The 18,549-nt window shown below is 36.8% G+C and overlaps 1 protein-coding gene across 4 annotated transcripts in view; it reads right to left on the reverse strand.

Annotated features, from left to right (window-relative positions):
* POLN (DNA polymerase nu) overlaps positions 1-18,549 on the reverse strand; it is a 93,217-nt gene that overhangs the window by 54,162 nt on the left and 20,506 nt on the right. For all 4 annotated transcript variants that reach the window (XM_032686500.1, XM_032686501.1, XM_032686502.1 and 1 more), the window contains 4 exons: positions 17,640-17,696; positions 16,893-16,946; positions 16,608-16,673; positions 822-879 (listed from right to left, as the gene is read on the reverse strand). In XM_032686500.1, coding sequence (XP_032542391.1) covers positions 822-879; positions 16,608-16,673; positions 16,893-16,946; positions 17,640-17,696 — 235 coding nt within the window. The remainder of the gene's footprint in view (positions 1-821; positions 880-16,607; positions 16,674-16,892; positions 16,947-17,639; positions 17,697-18,549) is intronic.

Consider the following 18,549-nt stretch of genomic DNA (forward strand, 5'->3'; position numbering starts at 1 on the left):
TCCATTAACAAAATTTCCAGGAAATGTCATGTGCCACAGTTATTTCTGGCACCTCAGGTTTATACAGCCCCTGCTCATACAGTTTTTATAATAACTTTTAAAAAATGCTTATAAAAATGAACCATATGGATAAAATGAAGCTGATGTCAAAATTTTACATTATCTTCCCTAGCCTCCTGTTTTGTGATCTGTGTTATTTCCAAAGCAGGAATTGAATAGCTGTGAAAAGGCAAAGCCTGCCCTTAGCTGAGAACCAAGCACCACAATGAGCAGCATTGCCCAGCTGTGGCTGCAGGCGTTCAAGGAGAGTTTATGTTCCAAAACACCTCTCTTATACCTGAATCTGCTATTGTGGGTTTCTCTCTCTATCACTTTGGCTCATGCTTTTCTAGACTTTACTTTGATTCTCTCTGAATCGTCTGCCTTAAATTTGCTTCTGTTAACAAAAACAACACACCTGACTAACTACTGGTGTTTAGTTGTACTAAATGGCTTAGGTTTAACATCTCCTCGAGCAAAGCCTCATGAGCTGAATGCACACAAAATCATCCCTAGGATATTTAAGGGATTTAAGATGCATAATTCATCTGGAAAAAGAAACAGTGAGGTAGTTGAAGGAAAGGAAAAAAAATCTAAAAGTTTGTAACTATTTAGATCAATGTTGAAAGAGCAAATTTGTTTTCAGAAACAACCAGCAGAAGTAATCAGTTTACATGATAATGTATAACTAAGCATCAATCATCTATTCTGTTCGTTAATGCTGGAGCTATTTGCCTGCTTTGAAATATAATATAACTCATTAAAAAAACCCCACATTTTACCTTTTATGTACTGTTTCTTTGTAATTCTAACTGGATGCTTAGAGATACCTTGAATGTTCTACAAATAAGAAAAACAAAAATGCTTAGTAATTGAAAGTTTATGAAAACATGTTTTTGAACAGTTTAAAACTACCATAAGAACATTAGTGATATTAATGCCAACAAGTTTTTCCCATACAATAAATAAGATTAACCACTTCACCTTCCAAAGGAATCTTCACACTCTGCATCTACAGTCACTTTTGAATATTCGCTCTTCCTTGAAAACTGGAAGCTCCTAAGAACAATTTCTCACCAGCAGCCTTTCCAAATCCTAATCTCTGGATACACCACGGAAGATAATTATTAATCCAATAAAAATAATTTTCTTCTTATTTTAACCTGTGTTTTTTCAGATACAGTGCATTACTTTCAAGAAAGGAACACGTGAATCCTGCCTCAAGGCTAAGGGAACAGAGTATTCTTCAGCCTCTAGGAATTTTTCCAATACCTATTCCCCCTTTTTTTGAAATGCATGATAAAATAAATAAGGAACTCTTTCTTGACTACAGCACATTAGTCCAGATTAAAAGTGAGAGCTATGTTTATCAACCAATATGCAGGAGTAGGAATAGCAGAAAATTTTTCTTTCAAGATCTGGGTTCACACACCCCCAGTAAAGCAGGAAAGAGACACAGCACAGCTCCCTTCTGTTATTTTGTGCCATTATGCCTCTTCATCTAGAAAGGTTAGAAACAAGAGTTAATGTATATCAAGCTCTGATTTTGTGATTCCATGCAATTAATTTGCAAGTGGTTCAGGAATCAGATGAACATACTAATTGTATGTCATACTGGGAATTCAGAGGGTAGGAATAGTGGTATATAATTCCCAAATCAGAATGATCATTTTCTATGCAACTTTGAACGCAAAACTGTGATTTTAAACTAAGAGGGATGCAATCAGACAGCAAAAGCTATTGAAATTTAAAGCAGAAGTAAAAGAACAGAATTCCCAAACCAGAACACTATCATTTCTGGTCTTAGTATCATCCTTAAAGATGTACAATTAAATGTATTAAAGCTGAACACCTGCCACAGCCACATACAGAGAGAGACATAGGAAACTACTACATAATATTCAGAATATTTTCACAGCATGGGAAAAAACTAGGAACACTGCTCTCAGTCCATCGATAGGAAATGCACAAAACTAACGTTCCTATTGGCAACGATCGATTTCCATTGATAAGTTGGGGAGAATCAGTGCTTGTTCATATGAATAATAAGCAATTTTAGTGGCCACAGTAGATCCTCAGAAGTTCAGAAAATTAAGTCCTTTATTACGTATCTGGACATGAATATGGGAGCCTAACTTTACACATATATTAAAAAAAAACCCACAACATTTTAATTCTGACTTAGAATAATTCTGACAGTAGAGATAACTGTATGGACTTCTCACTGGGGCCTACGTTGGTATTGTGACATGCACTTTGTCAGATAACTTCCAGCACAGGTTAGAGTTATTTACAGGTACTCTCACTGATTATTGTTCCTTATCTCGTTCGCTTCAAAATCGTAAACGAAGTGGGAAAAAAAAAGTATTTCAAAATCTATCTAAAACATAAAAATAAATTGCTATATTTGCTATCTTATTTTCATTGAGAGCATATGCACAAAGTCTGCTTCCAATGCAATTTTAAAAGTGTTACTAATAATTCTGAAAAACACTAGTAATTGCAAGTGCAAAGTGTCCTCTCACTTGTAAATTAGTTAACAACTCATAATTTGAATAAATCTGCAGAAAAGAGGCAGCTCAAGAAACATGAAAGTTGTAATGCTCAACTTTAAGCTACTGGAATAGCTTATCACATTCCTCTCATCTAATTTTGGATGTCTTTAGGCAAGTGGTTGGTCTAAACTATCTGTCTAGAATCCCTCTACAGCCAGCAGACAAGGACAGGAATCTCCAGTGGGCAGCTCAATCTATCTGTATAAGACACATACTTACAAGTTGTCCTAAGACTCCTTTGGAGGTGACGTATTCTAAGATTTAGATCATCAAATTTGATGAGATAAATTTACTCTAGATATTTAAAAGAATAAAGAAATATGGAGACAATTTCACAAGAGCCTTCCAAATAGGAAGTTTTGCTTTGCTTGAGTCAGGTGACTGTTTTATTGTATCAGACATGGAAAACTAATGCGGCTTTGATACATTAGCACCTTGGACTACATAATAATACAGCCTGTATTTTTGCTTTTAAGTATTTATTTCAAATATTTTTGAAAAAACCTTCACAGATCCAATTTGAGATCTGACAATTATCCCTTATTTGTTAGAAAAGGACATTCACATCTTGCTAGAAGTTACAGAGAAACAAAAGTGCTCTCTCTGAAAAATCATGCTCCAACAGACAAATAGGAATATACTTGAAACACTGTGACGGAAAATCTGGTTATGAAAGTTAACTATTAATACTTCTCTGCATTGTTTCTGAGCGAGGGGGGAAAAAACCATTAAGCTATTCTAGTAGATGATTAACAAGAAGACTCTAGCATTATTAAAAAAAAATATTAAAAATGCGTAAAAACCAACACCATAATCGAGAATTAATTTAAAGAGGCCCCAATCAATAGAAGGAGAGATGAAGTCAAGGTCCCAGTTTCAAGTATGTTTGAAAGGCTGTGATGATCAGGGGAGATTTCTGAATGCTGGAATAAAGCAACTGTCACTCCTTTCTTCTATGAGGGCAAGAAAGAAGATGCAGAACACTGCAGGCCAATCAGCCTCTCCTCAGTTCCCAGGAAGATGATGGAGCAAATAATCCTAGAAAACATCTGCAAACATATTAAAGTCAAGTAGATGACCTGGGGTAGTCAGCACAAATTTAGAAAGGGGAAATCATGCTTAACCAACAACAGCCTCCTGCGACGCAGTGCCCAGCTCTGCGGACGCGGGGAGAGCAGCAGATGTTGTTTACCTTGACTCCAGCAAGGCTTTGAAAACAATCGCTCATAAAAGCCTCAGAGAAGCTGATGAAGTGCAAGTTAGATAAGTGGACAGTGAGGTGGACTGAAACCTGGCTGAACTGCTGGGTTCAAAGGCCTTTGGTGAGTGGCACAAAGAGCAGCTGGGGGCCAGTCACTACTGGGGCACCCCAGCGGCAAATACTGCCCAACACCTCCATCAGTGACCTGGGTGACAGGACTGAGTGCAACCTCAGCAAGATGGCAGGCAATCCAAAACCCTGAGGAGCGCTTGATACATCAGGTAAGTGATTCAGAGGGACCTCAAGAGGCTGTAGAAATGGGTTAATCAGGATCCCACGGAGTTCACAGTCTGGAAAGCAGTTTTGCAGAAAAGGACCTGTGGATCCTGACGAAGAACAACTTGAACATGAACCAGCAACGAGCCTTTGTACACAGGAAGGCCAACAGCATCCTGGGCTGCATCAGGAAGGGCATCACCAGCAGGTCAAGAGACTTTACTCAGAATGCCTGGCGGAAGGGTGTGAAGACTATGGAGCCAGATTCTTTGCCACTGTTGCCCAATGACAGGACAAAAAGCACCGATCAGAAACAATTACAGAAAATTCCATTTAAACATAAAAAACAACCTTTTTACTGTGCCAGTGGTCAAACACTGGAAGAGGCTGCCCCAGAGAAGCTGTGAAGCCTCCATCCTTGGAGATATTCAAAACCCGACGAGACATGGTCCTGAGAAACCTGCTCTAGTGGGCACTGCTTTGACCAGGGGGGGTTGCACTAGACAATCTCCAGCAGTCCTGACAAAATTCAACAATCCTGTGATTCTATGATTCTGTTTTTATAGCATCACTGTAATTGATTAAGTCATGTATCCCAGTGACAACCTATTGTCTTCTCTCTACTTCACATGATTTCTGAATGAGATAGAATTGAAGTCTTCAATGGGATGAGGCAGTGGAAAGTCATAGGACAACTTAGTTTCATTTCCAAGCAAATGTTAAGGAAATATATATTTTTATATATATAAAGTACACTGGTTGAATCTCAGATCATGACAGGTAGAAAGCTGAAAAAACCTCACCCTACATCTGTACCCTTTACTTTTTCACTGTTTTGTCGTCAGTAAAGCCCTTTTCTTTCTCCTCCACAAGTATTAAATGATTAAAGATTAAATTTGGTAATACAGTTACCAAACTTAGAGGAGAAAAAAAAGCACTGAATCCGATCTGCACTAAAGTCATTTTGAGTATGATGAACACAGACTGGCTGTCTTCTTCCTGGGTGTCCAATGCTGACACCTTTCTTTGGCAATGGAACTGCCACACAGGGACCTGGCACTCCATCAATTCATCACCTCTTTTACAATTTCAGTTACTTAACACATTTTCCCAGCACCTAGATGGTTGTTGGATCACTGTTTTTTAGTTAAACCCTTTGGAAGACACCGTGGTGGAAAAAAAGCAGGTATGGCAGAAAAAATTAAATCTCACTAGGAACACTAGATTAAAACTGTACATATTGAAAAACAGACTGCTGACTTCTTTCCTCCTACCTCCATAATCACATTTTTTGCCACTATAATCCATCCTCACTGACAATCCTGGTGTATCCCAACTAGTGTTTTAGCACAAAACTAGAAACCTTTTTTCTTGGGTTTGAAAATGGTTTTATTAAAAGTTGTTCTACTTTTATCTGTTGTTTCAGGTGAAGAAATGTACATTCTTGCCTATGCTGTTGCTTGTGTACACAGAGTCATTCAGAAGCAATGATAGACTTCACTTTGGCAAGGAGACTCAGAACTGATGGACTCTTCACGTCTCTCCTAAAGCCTCACAAACACAGCTTCAAGCCTTGCAAAAACAATGCTCTAATCCATAACATAATTCACCGTATTCAAGGAGAGTAGAATTATCAAGGAAAACAAAACCTAATAAAAGTCAAACAAATATACAGTTTCCCAGTTTGATGAGTTTCATCTCAGCTCAGTTACACCCTCTTTTGAGCTTTCCATTTTCGGTATCCAAAATTCTACATCTACATTTCCCACTGATTTTTTTATTCCTTCCTAGGTTAAAAACCAGTGTGTTACTCTGGTTCTTTCAAAGCACTACAGTATACAGATATATATTGGATACATTACCTTTGAAGTCAGTACAGTTAGACTTCACCCAATCACAGAAGCTGGTGGTGCATTTTAATTATTTTTTACTCTGTGTCAAGTAGGTTTGTGGATCATATTTCCTATATCATAATTCTCCTTACAGTTTTTTACATGGATTCATCTAACCCATACCTCTCTCTTCCTCCTCCTGATATATATTTTCAGTAGCATAAATTGCTATTTCTTTGAGCAATTAACCTCAGCCAGTTCCAGTGACTCTCAGAATAGACACCCATCTGTGTATGCAAAGCCATTAATGGCTATATACATATTCTTTTTTTTTTTACTAGAAAATGTCTCATTAATCTACTAACTGCTCAGAGCCACATTTCTAAATATCTGTGGAATGTGTCTGTCTGAAGACCTACAAACTGCAGGGAGGGGAACAAAACAATCTAACAGTTACTGAAACAAATGGGATTGCACAGAGGTGGCTGCAGACTTTTCTATGGATATTTGGTTCAGACTAATTTCCACACTGTTCTGAGGTCTTACTAAAAAATAAGAATGGAGACAAAACTTACTACTAAGATAAGTGTATCCATTCACAAATGTATACAGGACAGATGTGTCACGAGGGAAGGCTAAAACCAAGGAGTTAGACCACACAGATACAAGGAAGGAGTTAGATCAGGTGGAGTCATTCTGTACATGTCTTTTGATGTGGTGACTAACCCACCTGCTGTTAGTGAGGCACAGTGCCAAACACGAGACCAAAATAAAGGAATTAATTATTGTTTTTACTGCAGCCACCACTGCCAACAAATAGCAAAAACTAGTTGCATTTCTTACAAGCAAGAATATTTACTGGGACTGTGGTCTTGTTAGATTTAATTACTCTAATAGCTGTTGCGTTAGGAAACCAATTATTTCCTCATACTTGAGAAAAAACCAGATTTTCTCTTCCATTTGAAAAAAGTTTAGAGCTGCAAAATTCTAGTTTATCTCATGAAATAAACTATCAAAAAGTGGAGCATTGTAAGTCCAAAAATTTCTGGAGTTTCTCTTAGTATCTTCTTCTCCAAAAAGTTTATGAAATTAATTAGGCCACAACTATTCTCTTTGAACAAGAACTTCACTCTACACAAGGAAACACAAAGTAAACTTGTAAATCCATGGCATCTCTTTGATTACTCTCATTGTAATACTTTTGGAGCAGAAGTAAGACTTTGGTCTGTAAGACCAGACTTCATTACAATGATAATAGATAGGCAGATGACAACTCCCTTGAGCTTTATGTTCCATATTTCTGATTGGGTGGGGTTTTTTTCTTGTAGTGGATTTTTTTCCCATTTATTTCATTCTTCAAAATTTTTTTCTACTCCTTCTTTTTCAGTTGTCTTTTTTTGCTCTGCATGGGACTGCACCTACTGACAAATTGTGTTCTCATAACTCATTTAATCAATCTGAGAAGAAATGTAAGCACAGGGTCAGTGAACTACTTCCTTAAGCATCAACACTGTTTGCTCCATTGTTGCAGGCCAAAGCTGCTGGAGAACTAGCAAGGAAAATTGCACCCTGCCCAGAGGAGCAGTCTTCCAATGCAGAACAAGAAGACTGTGAATCCTGAGGGCACTTGCAACCTCGAATTCACTCAATTTGTCTGGCATCTCCAAAGTCAGAGGCAATTCACCCATGAGAAATTACACAGCAGAAATAATTAAAAGAAACCTCTTCAGATTTCCCTTTTGGAAAATTGCCACATTTAATTATTGCCCATAGCAAGCATTATTTATAATTGTAAAAGAATAAGCAGTTATATCTTTGAGTTCTATATGAAACACAATTTCAAGACAGTCTGAAGATCTAATTTTTAAAACAGACGGTGCATCTCAATAAATAGAGAAAACAGGAAAATGAACAAGGTCACAAAAGCAATGCCAGCCTGGTATGGATGTGCACATGCATTCCTAAGCAAATCTTGACTTGTCTGAAATTGCCACCTAGTGGCGTGTTGAAAATTAAGGACATCTGTTTTCCCTGCCAAAAACCACAGAATGATGCAGACTTCTGGTAAAGGATTTCTTCATTTTTGTTACTAGTTACCATTTTTTCAGCAGAGAACAATCATTCAAAAGTAATGCAGCACAGAATGATCAAGGTTTCAGGGGTCAGAAAAGTGAGAAATTTAGAAGCAATTCATCCTCTTCCCACAAGTTTAAGTAGCTTTCAAAGGGAATACAAGGGAAGAAAAAAAGAGCAACCAAAATTATTAATTTCTTTACTTCAGAGAGTTGGCCATAAGAATAGTGTATTTGATTTCCTATTACTAATCCTCTTTCGGCCTTGTGCTTTGAAATTTAGACCTGACAATGACCTCAGGGAATAAAGATGTAGCAGCACATGAAAAAGGATTTGATGAGTGATTTTTAAAATGACAAAAAATATTTTATTTTACTAACTTAGTGATTTGACATGTTCTGTGACAAGTTATTTTGTCAAATCATGGGTTCAGCCCAGATTCTTGGTTACATACTGACAAATTGCTAACCTGTGCACAGCAAGCAAAGGGGTTTGTACAGACACAGCTCTTCGCATCTTTTAAGAGACAAAGAGTGCTTTTGTTTCCCTTAAATAAACTGACTAAATTCTATTACTCATTTTGTTTCATTTTCCTGAATGAAAATTAGAATATTAGCTCAGTTAAAATCTTCATTAATACGGGAAGCTCCAGCTCCGAGATGAACCCCAAGAAGATACAAATTGGTTTTGGTGAAAAAGGCAGAGCTAAGGCACAGAGATAACAACCCTTTAGGGGCAGTTGGAGCCAGCAAATATTGTATAGTTGAAGATTAGCTGCATATTACGGCTTTAAAGCAAATAGGCCAAGGGAATATTGTCCAAAGGTACAAATACCAGACCTCTAAACACACAGAAAATGACAAGATTTCCAGGCTGGAAGGATTTACTGTCTAAAGAAAAGACATAACAACTGTTTTACGAAAAGGGTAAAATTTAGCATCTCAAACAAGATTGTTCCACATACTGAGGAATTTATGGAGCATATGTTAGCAGGGAATTCCTCTTAAAAGGCTGTGAACGGGAGGCTGATGGACGGAGTTAAAGGAAATCTAAGTACACAAAATCTCTTTCTTTGGTCACAGTGAGGAAAGGACAACTCCTGACTTGACTGAAGGGGTCCTTAACTGTAAGTGTCTGAGAGCCTCAGCCAGCAGATGATCGTGCTGGTACAGGAGCACTGAGGACAAGGCCATGCAGGAGCCAGCAAGATGAGCTGTGTCCTATCCTGTTCAGCTTCAGTGACACTTACACAAACCACTGTGTTTTTTCACTGTTGTTCCCAACTCGAGAAAGTGCATCCATCTCCAAAACTCTGCCTGAAATTTCATGAAGTTTCATGAAAAGTTGTTGAGGAAATAAAGAATTGGCAAATTTTCCACTCACTGACACAGAAAAAAAAGAGTTGTCAGAAAGGAAAGCTGAATGTAATAGGGTTGAAAAGCTGCTGAGATAATTTTCCTGAAATTCTTTGGAATGCCATTTCCAATTCTTTGGAAAATCATTACTGTGTGAAAACTGGACCATCCAAGACAAGAAGTCTCCTTTAATGCACCTAACTTTTGATATTCCCCTATAAACCATTCTCTTTTTATCATTCTTCATTTCTGTCCCCTTCATGTTTTTGTATTGTCAGACCTCTCAGATCTTTTGAAGTAATTTTTGCTGAGATACAAACTGAAAGAAGACTGTACAGTAGAAGAACACTGTACAGCAAAATAAACTATTTAAATACTTTTGTTATACTAAAACATAATGAAACTGATGGAAGTGAAATGAAAATGCTGAGATCAGAATTAGACTATATTTTGTCCTTGCAAAAAGGAATTCAGACACTAGAGGAATATAGTAACACTTCTCACTCTTGAGAGTCTGTAAGAAAAGACATAACTTGTGTGTCTGAGATTTTTATTTTAATTATCCCCTCAGAACATAAGTTTCCAAGCTTTCAGTATTTCCTAAAGTGTGTATCTAAAACTCCCACTAATGGAGTACTTCATATGAAAAACAAAACAAATTTTCAGGCAGAATTTCTAAAATCTTAACTCACAAAAGGTACCAACAGAAAACTTAATAACAAATACGTACCCAGATGGCACTAATTGTTTCTTGTAACCAAAACACCATGTTAACATTGCTCTTAAACTATTCTAAAACTACATGGAATCAGACTTAATAAAATTCCAAGAGATACAACAAAGTGCATAGATTAACTTCTGTAACAGAATATTTAGTAACAGATATTACTACAATCACTTTAAAACACCTTTGAATTTGTAAGGTAGTGAAAGCTACATTAATCAAAACAAGCTGTTTTTTGGCTAAGAGGATGCTAATTTTGTTTCTGGTTAGCTCTGTGCTCCAGTCACACTCACATTTTAGAGAAAAATAACCTGTCAGTAATTCTAGCTGTATTCCAGCATGGATTTCTAAAACATGATCAAGGCATAGTTTTGGCTTCTGTCTGCAGCACTCCCAAAACATTGCTCACAAAGGCCACTCAAAGGATAAAATGAATCAGCATATAATCAACTATCTTAACCAAGCCCACTCAACAGCAGTAGATGCTTAAATACTGAAACTTAATTTATACATAGTGTATTGAAACGTATTATCTTCTAATTTTAATGACACAAGTGGAAATATGCAGTGCCATCATCTCTCTAGCACAGGAAAATTCTAGAGGAACATTTTTTCTTCCATTCTACATTTCTACAAATCTAAGCTTCTCTGAGGATTTTTTTTTCAGAAACTAAAGGAGAGTGAAGGAGGAATTCAGCCTCCATAGTCAATATTTCATAATGTGCTAAAAATACTTTGGTTGATATTACCCCAAGTTGTACAGAATCTTTCATTTTTGAGCTGTCAGTTTTAACTGCTCTGTTTATTTCTGTGCTTATGTTCAGTTTGTAGAAGAAATCATGACAGACTATCTTATCCTGCATAAATAAAATGCAAGTATTTTGTATGTTATTACTGCATAGAAGCAGATTTATATGGCTATACATTAATAATCCCAAATAGAAGAAAAATTATATATAGGATTTGAACTGCTCTTGTTCCTACAGAATTACAGTCCAGATGATGCTACAAGCTTTACTGAGCCAAATCATGCTATCAAGTGTAGTCCTTGTATTGGATATACCACACTCACCATGAGATAAGTGACCTACCCAAATCAGGAGCATCACAACAGAGAATGACAAAGACCTGCATATATCACAGAAAAGGCCACTGTGTACTCGAGATGCTAAAAGCACAAAGATCTATAATGAAGAAACCTTATTTCTTGCATTTGGATAATAAAGCAACATGATAATGTTCTGGAGCAGCAGACACAAGTGTTACGATACGACCAAGAGTGACTTTCCATACTGCAGTTGTCACACTAATACCTCAGAACACTCCACTGTAATGTTAAAGTAGTGTAAAATTTCAGCCTGAATGCAACTGGACTGAACTCTTGTCAACGTGCCCATTCACTCATTTTTAAGTACAATTTCTCTGTCATGAAACATCAACTTTGATGAGTGGGGAAGAAAGAGGAAATACAGAACTTCTGTCTCTAACACTGTAAATAGTTTCTCTAAATGCTAAAGCCTTCACTGACACACTTTGAAAAAAATAAAGCAACAAAAGAGACTGTAAAAATATCAAAACTCTACTCATAAAATGAGATACTATTTTAGTGCCATCAGTGCAGCCATAATCACCATGTGACTCAAGAGTATTGGAATAAATCTACCGAAAAGAAACATGGTAAAAAAATATGTTCTGGATGCAAGAGATGCTGGGAGAACACCGACAACCACAACAAACAGGATGTGCACTCCGGCTCTCTCTAACAGCACATCAGCTCCTCTGAGCGACAGTGGTTTGTACTGGCTGGAAAATACAACACGAAATTGCTTTGACTCAAGGGACCAAGAAAACACAGACATTCTCATGTCTGTTAAGACAACCTACCACTATTTTAGTGAAGCCCATGCTTAGGTAAAAGCATACTTAGAGCATACTTAGGTAAAAATTATTTTGTTAGCCTAGGTGACCTTATAGAAGACTTTTGACGAGATGTTTTATATGAACCTGTCATGTGTCTTATGTGCGTCTATCCCCAGTGCTTTACCATAAATATACTCAAAAAAAAAAAAAAAAGAAAAAGAAAGAAAAAAAGAAAACACACTCTGATATCGATGCAATTGCAACTCCCATACTGTCCATCCAATTAAACATTCTTTTCAGTTGGATGGTGTATGAAAAGAAGTTTACAAAAATTATGTTCCTAACAGTGCAGCTTCAAAAGCAGACAAGTTATTGGTTCACTTCTGGGGGAAAAAAACCAAAGATGCAATCACATCCTTGCTCCCAGACTTGTGTCTGGCTCCTCACATTGCATCAGCTCTGCCAAACTTCCTAAAAGCTGTGAAGGAAAGGGACAGTGGAAAAATGGGACACTGCAAATTTCCTCATCACTATTAAGACACCTCATAGAACATCCTGTTTCTGTTGGAATCCAATTTTGACTACAGACCTCAAACTTTCAGAAAGAGTATTTGTAGCATCACAGATCACCCTGTAGCTTTAATGAGGCCTTGGACAAAATGCCTGAAGGTTGAGAGCTGTCACAATAGTTTTGGTAACATGATTCTGGCAATCCACCCTGCTAGGACTGCACATGTGGGTATGCTAAGGATGTAAAACCTACTGGGATAGTGCCATGAAAGAGAGACAAACAGGCAGCATCTCATCCACACTGCCCAGAAACAATCCCAAAATTATGACAAAACTACATTTCTGTTTCATCTTAGAGAAAATTAGTCCATTCACTCCAAAAACCAACCCAGGAGGGAAGTAACACAGATATAGTATGGATAACCAGGAATACTGGTTTGCTAAGTTAATTGACAGAAGAGTAATTTTTGATGGCAATTGCTCAGAGGGGTCTCTACTTCAAGACATTGTCTTTCCCATTAGAATGAAAACCAGATGGGTAATTTATTATTTATGTTCCAAACACTATCTACAACACACATTTTCTAATAAACCAGAATGCAATTCTCTATCATGAATTCCCTACCAGAAAATCTTATTCATGTCTGTTGAAGAAACTGAGACATAGTCAATATTTCAGGTACTTTATGATCCTCCTTTAAGCTTGTTAACATACAATATACCCTAATTAGTTTCCCCTTCAAATTACATTTCTGCTTTCCAAATTAAAGGCTAACATGTTTCTTTGACTGACAGGTAAATTATTTTATTTCTTTGCCTTTTTGGACAAGCTGTAAAAGCATTTTTCCTGGGGCGAAATAGGAATGCTTTTTTATTTTTTTCCACTTGTTCCAAGAAGGTAAAAAAATTTATTTATCTTCAGCATAACTTTTTGTTACTAAAAGGAAGGAAATGCACCCTTTATGCATTTTAGTTTAATGATACAAACAGCTTCTGAAGTAGAGACGCATAAACTCATTAGCAGCATTTCAGTTCTCTCTGCTGCAGAAGCCTGGAGGAAAGAAACCTTAATACAGAATATCTGATTCTAGCACTGAAGTTTACATCTTAAACCAAATTATAACATCCAATTTTATGCAATCTTTATATCTCAAATTAGGATTTCTCTCTGTTCATTCGGAAAGAGGCTCGATCTTAATTGGTTTTATGCTCTTCCACTTCTGTCTTGACTTATTTTTGCTTTAAAACATGAGAGGTTGGAAAGAGATTTTCAACATGGGTTTGGAGAACATAAACAAGCTTTTATGAATGTCATCAATATATTTTATAGGAAAGTTATCTATAAGCAATATAATAAAGGAGTATAATAATGTAGACAAGACTAGTATATTTATACAAAAAGTAATTTAAAATAACATATTCAAACAATAAACCTAATTAAATTCCCCTAATAGTCATAAGCAATCCATCATGGAGTGGAAAAAATAACTAGCCTATGGATATGTTACAAAATGATTTGACTGAAGAATTTTAGGATTTATATTTACTTTTAGATACTCAGGTTCCACGGAGTAGCAAACAGAGAACTACAACGCTATAGGCAGGAGACCACAGTACCAAATGTGTCCCTACTCAAAACCGTACTCCAATAACACTTTGTTATTTGTGAAAAATGTATTATTTATACACTACACATATTGTAGAAGAAGAAACCAAATGAGAAGAAAGGGAGTGCACAGTTAAACTAAAATAGATGAATACATGGAAAGCCACTGCAGTGAAGTTCTGCTAAGAAACCCCCTCTAAGATGCTACAACACAAAAGTCATAAAAATTCATGTGAATAAACTTATCTATTGAGAAAAACCCACATAAAGCCAAAAATATACATCATCCATACATCAGATGTGGATCTGCCTGAAAGATCACAGGAGAGTATCTGAAAAAGAAATCCTGCTCTCTACCTAATGTCTAGTCATTTCCCCTTAAACCTATAAGTAAATCTTTCCTGGACTCCATTGAATGCCTTAAAGGAAAGAGGACAGATAGATTCACTACCTTTATAAAAGAAAAGAAAGATAAAGAAATCTTTGTTTGGAACCTCATCTCTCACAGCCTCCGCAGCAAATGGGATGTTTTTTCTGTTTGAATTCTCAGTGTATCTGATTCACACTTATCTTTTGCTTTAATCACTTCTTAAAGCATTTTAAAACAGTTAAAAATAAACTACCTCAGCAAATATTCAGCCAAAACTTGACACAATATCATAGTAACTGCAAAAATATCTTCAATATTTATGATTTCTAGCAAGAACCTTCCCAATCCTTTAACACTTAGCAAAGTGACTGGGCACTGCAGTATATCTTCTATATCAATAAATGATTCAGAAACAGATGGTATAAGTTCCATAAACATTTCAAACAAAAAAAGCCATGCCAATGTTTTTCCTTAAAAGGAAAAGCCAGCCTCAGGCAACCCTGGATGTTAACTTTAGCAGCATTATTTCAGAGAAAAACAACTTTTAAGAAAAATAGCTTTCGGGTCATTTTTACCATGATGGGCCAAAGGTCACTCTATATTGTATGTGGTTGTTCAAGACAGTTGTCTGTTCAGCTCTGACTTGGAAATGTCTGTGCACCACATCACAGAATTCAGCAAACTGGGACCCTCATGATCATCGTTTCCGTTCTCTCCCATCTGGGTACATGAGATTCGAGAGCAGCAGTAACACTTCTCCACTCTGTTGTTAATTCAGAATCCTAAACACTGTTTTTTACTCAGCAAAAAGCACAAGCACTTCCTGAAAATTGTTTGATGACAAATTGTACGGAAATATGCACCATGAGGGTAGGAAGATATAAATGAAACCTGAACTGTGAAGGCAGGTGAAAGAAGAGCTAAGGAAGTCACCAGTATGGTGAGGGTGAGAACCTCCCAGGACAGGTTTCTGCCAGAACTCCAAAGCCACTATTCCAGGCAGGGCTTGCCAGGAGCCTCATGAACCCACCCATGCCAAGTGATCACAACAAAAGTAACGTGTCCAACTGCTCCCAAACAGAGCTGGGGAAGATCACGGCCTTTCTCTCAAGACTGCAGAAAGCTCCTAAGGCCATTTGTACCCAAGAAGCTTAAGGCTGGGACAGGCACAGACAGATACACAGTACCCAAACCTGCATGGATAAGAACTGACAATACTTTGGAGCACAAGTTAAAAGGACAATGGCCTCATGGATTCCCCCTGGCCTTCATGAGCCAAGTCCCATCTCTGCATCTATTCCCCTTCCCCCACAGGGCCAGAGCCAGGTCTTTGCTAAGAAAAGCCATGATTAAACCCAACAGAAAATATTCCCAGGGAGGTAGCCACTACTTTTCTGTTTATTCCTGCACCTAAGCCTTGGCTTGGGCCCTTGAAGCTCAGCAGCCCTGACTCCTCCCACACCAGGTCCTGCTCTCTGATCCATGCAGCCATACCCTGTGACAGAGTGGGAATGCCAAGATCTCAGCAGCCTGTACAGCCAAAGGTCAGAATGCTTCCCAAACTCCCAGAGAAACGAGATCATAGAATACATTCAAATATGCCCTTTGGTGAAAAAAAAAGAAAAAAAGAAAATCCAAGCCTGTAGCACTCCAGAAAGCCAAATAAAACACGTTTCAGGCACAAGCATGTACATGGAGATCATTACAACCAGAGCCAAGAGAGGAAGCACAAAGAGCCCACGTGTCACAGCCATACGTACAAGCAAAACCTCCAGAGCACCAGCACTGCCAGCTTAGTCCTGTACTGCTATGAGGCCTGAACCTAAACTACAGAAGAAAAGAACTTCCTTCTTTTCTGTAATACCCACCTTCCAGGCCTCACTGATCCTTTACAAGTAGCTCATGAACACCAGGAATCCATTACAAAGAAGTATTCAGTGGAAGTCCAGAGGGTACATGCACAGCCCACAATTGTACCTCTTTACTTCAGGTAATAATCTTTATTCTGATGCACAGATAACAGAAAGTATTCCTAAGAACAAATGTTCTAGAGTAAAACACCCATTTAACATGCTTTTTCTGTCCACCATTTAGACACAATACAGCAACTGCTAGACTTGCATGAAAACAAACATTTCTTGTGTTAAAAATATTACATCAATTTTTCATTTCAATTAAATGTAAATCTTCCAATAGGGTCACTTACAGGATGTTTGGCTGAAAGTCTGCCAGTCACAGTTCCTGTCTGATTCCACGTAGAGGAAATAAATCCCTGCAACCAAGTAAAGTAAATATTTAAAAAAAAGGAAAATTACAAAGACACAGAGCTAAATCTTATTTAACATAAGCACCAGTAACAAAAATGCACTGCAGTCAGAGCTACAAACCCAAAAGTTCTTTTGAACTTTATAATTTTCCATATATAAAAGTTCTTAAACTGTAAACACTGCAATCCTTTTAGGATTTTACAAGTTACTTTATATATTTCTACCTTTCTCATGCACGTGCGTAATCCATCCACATAAGTTGATTTCATCTTATGAACCTAAAATACATAAATATCAAAATAAATGCTTACTTATAATAATAAGAGAATTTTCAAATTAAAGATCTTACTTTCCAAATGAATATGAACTTGTTTTGTAGACTTTTTTTTTTAAAGTCAGTTTTATCTTAGTAAATAATGGTTTTATACTCTCTAAATAGCTTAACCTATTAGCATAAGTTAGGTAAGTGCTCAGTTATAACCTAAAGCCAGGACTTTGCAGATACTTCAAATGAACTATTGGAATTGATCATTTTGCATCTTATGTCTCCAGGTCAATAAACTACACAAAAAAGCCACATACTAAACCTCCAAACAAAACCAAAAATCAAAACCATACATAAACCCACACTTTTTTGTTTGTTTTGGTTTGTTTTTTTTTAATTCTTGGAATTAAAGAAAACCCAACTGAAACCCCACTCAAAACCCAAATGTTAAGTGTGAGAACAGACTAACTAGACCATTTTGGATTTTCAGGAGGCTTGTCACCCAAAAATCCCCCATAACTAGTTATCTCCTTCACTTTACGCAAAGTATTTCTTCAGAACTCAAAAAACAAATGTTTTGCCCTAAGAGTGTGCTTTATAGCACTAGACAACTTTCACATTGCAGTTTTCCAATTTTATGAATATGTTCTCTTTCTTGCTAATTGTGCTTCAATACAACTACATTATGTGAAAAAGATCAGCTCACCTGACGGTACTCTAAAATTATCTTAGGCAAAGGATGAAGATCTTGCAATTTATTTAGCTGCAAAATCAAGAATGTAAATTACTAGTATACTTTTCTGTTAAGTTATATTATTAAACAAATCTTAACAGAATGCATTTTGGAGCAAGAAATTTTCTTGACAAGCTGAATGGACAAAATATTGGCTAAAGAATGATGTCCTTCAAGCAATCCCACTCCAGGCCCAAGAAAGCCTTCATTCCTTCCTGCCTTCATTAGGAAGGCTGGAGATGACTCCTTCCCATTTCATTTTCCTTTTTGTCCCAGATAGAGACAAAAAAACATGCAGACATAAAAACTTCTCTACAAAAACTTTGAAAACACTGGGGTATGATGTGTGTGCATTACTTACGGTTCTTTGTTTTTTGTGCTATGCAGCATCAAAGCAAGACAGAACAGGATAAAAGTATAAAAAATAATACATACACACACACACATATTTACACACACACAACACAACAGGAGAATTTCTCCTGTTCATCCTCTAATAAAAGTTCCAGGAAAACTTCAAGAGAAATTGAAATTGTCAAATCCCAAAGCAATAAAATAAAGTATATTTCTGATCACTTTTACTGGAAACCGCAAAAAAATCTGTTAAGAAAAAGAATGAAATTATTAAAATAGAGATTGGATATTTATAAGTACAACAAAAAATATCTGGTACTACAATAGTCCAGGATGAGAAACAGATGCAACTGTACCAGAATGTACATTTAAAAGCATAAGGTTTTTTTCTTGCTACCAGGGAGACCCAAGATATTAAGAGTAACTCTGGTATTTATATACTGGAAGGTTTCAGCCTACCTTTCTCTAACCAAGTCTCAGCAGTTATTGGAAAGAGAATACTGGACTAGCACTCCTATTGCTTTGATTA

This window comes from Chiroxiphia lanceolata, chromosome 4 (genome assembly GCF_009829145.1).
Source record: "Chiroxiphia lanceolata isolate bChiLan1 chromosome 4, bChiLan1.pri, whole genome shotgun sequence".
Taxonomy (NCBI): Eukaryota; Metazoa; Chordata; class Aves; order Passeriformes; family Pipridae; genus Chiroxiphia; species Chiroxiphia lanceolata.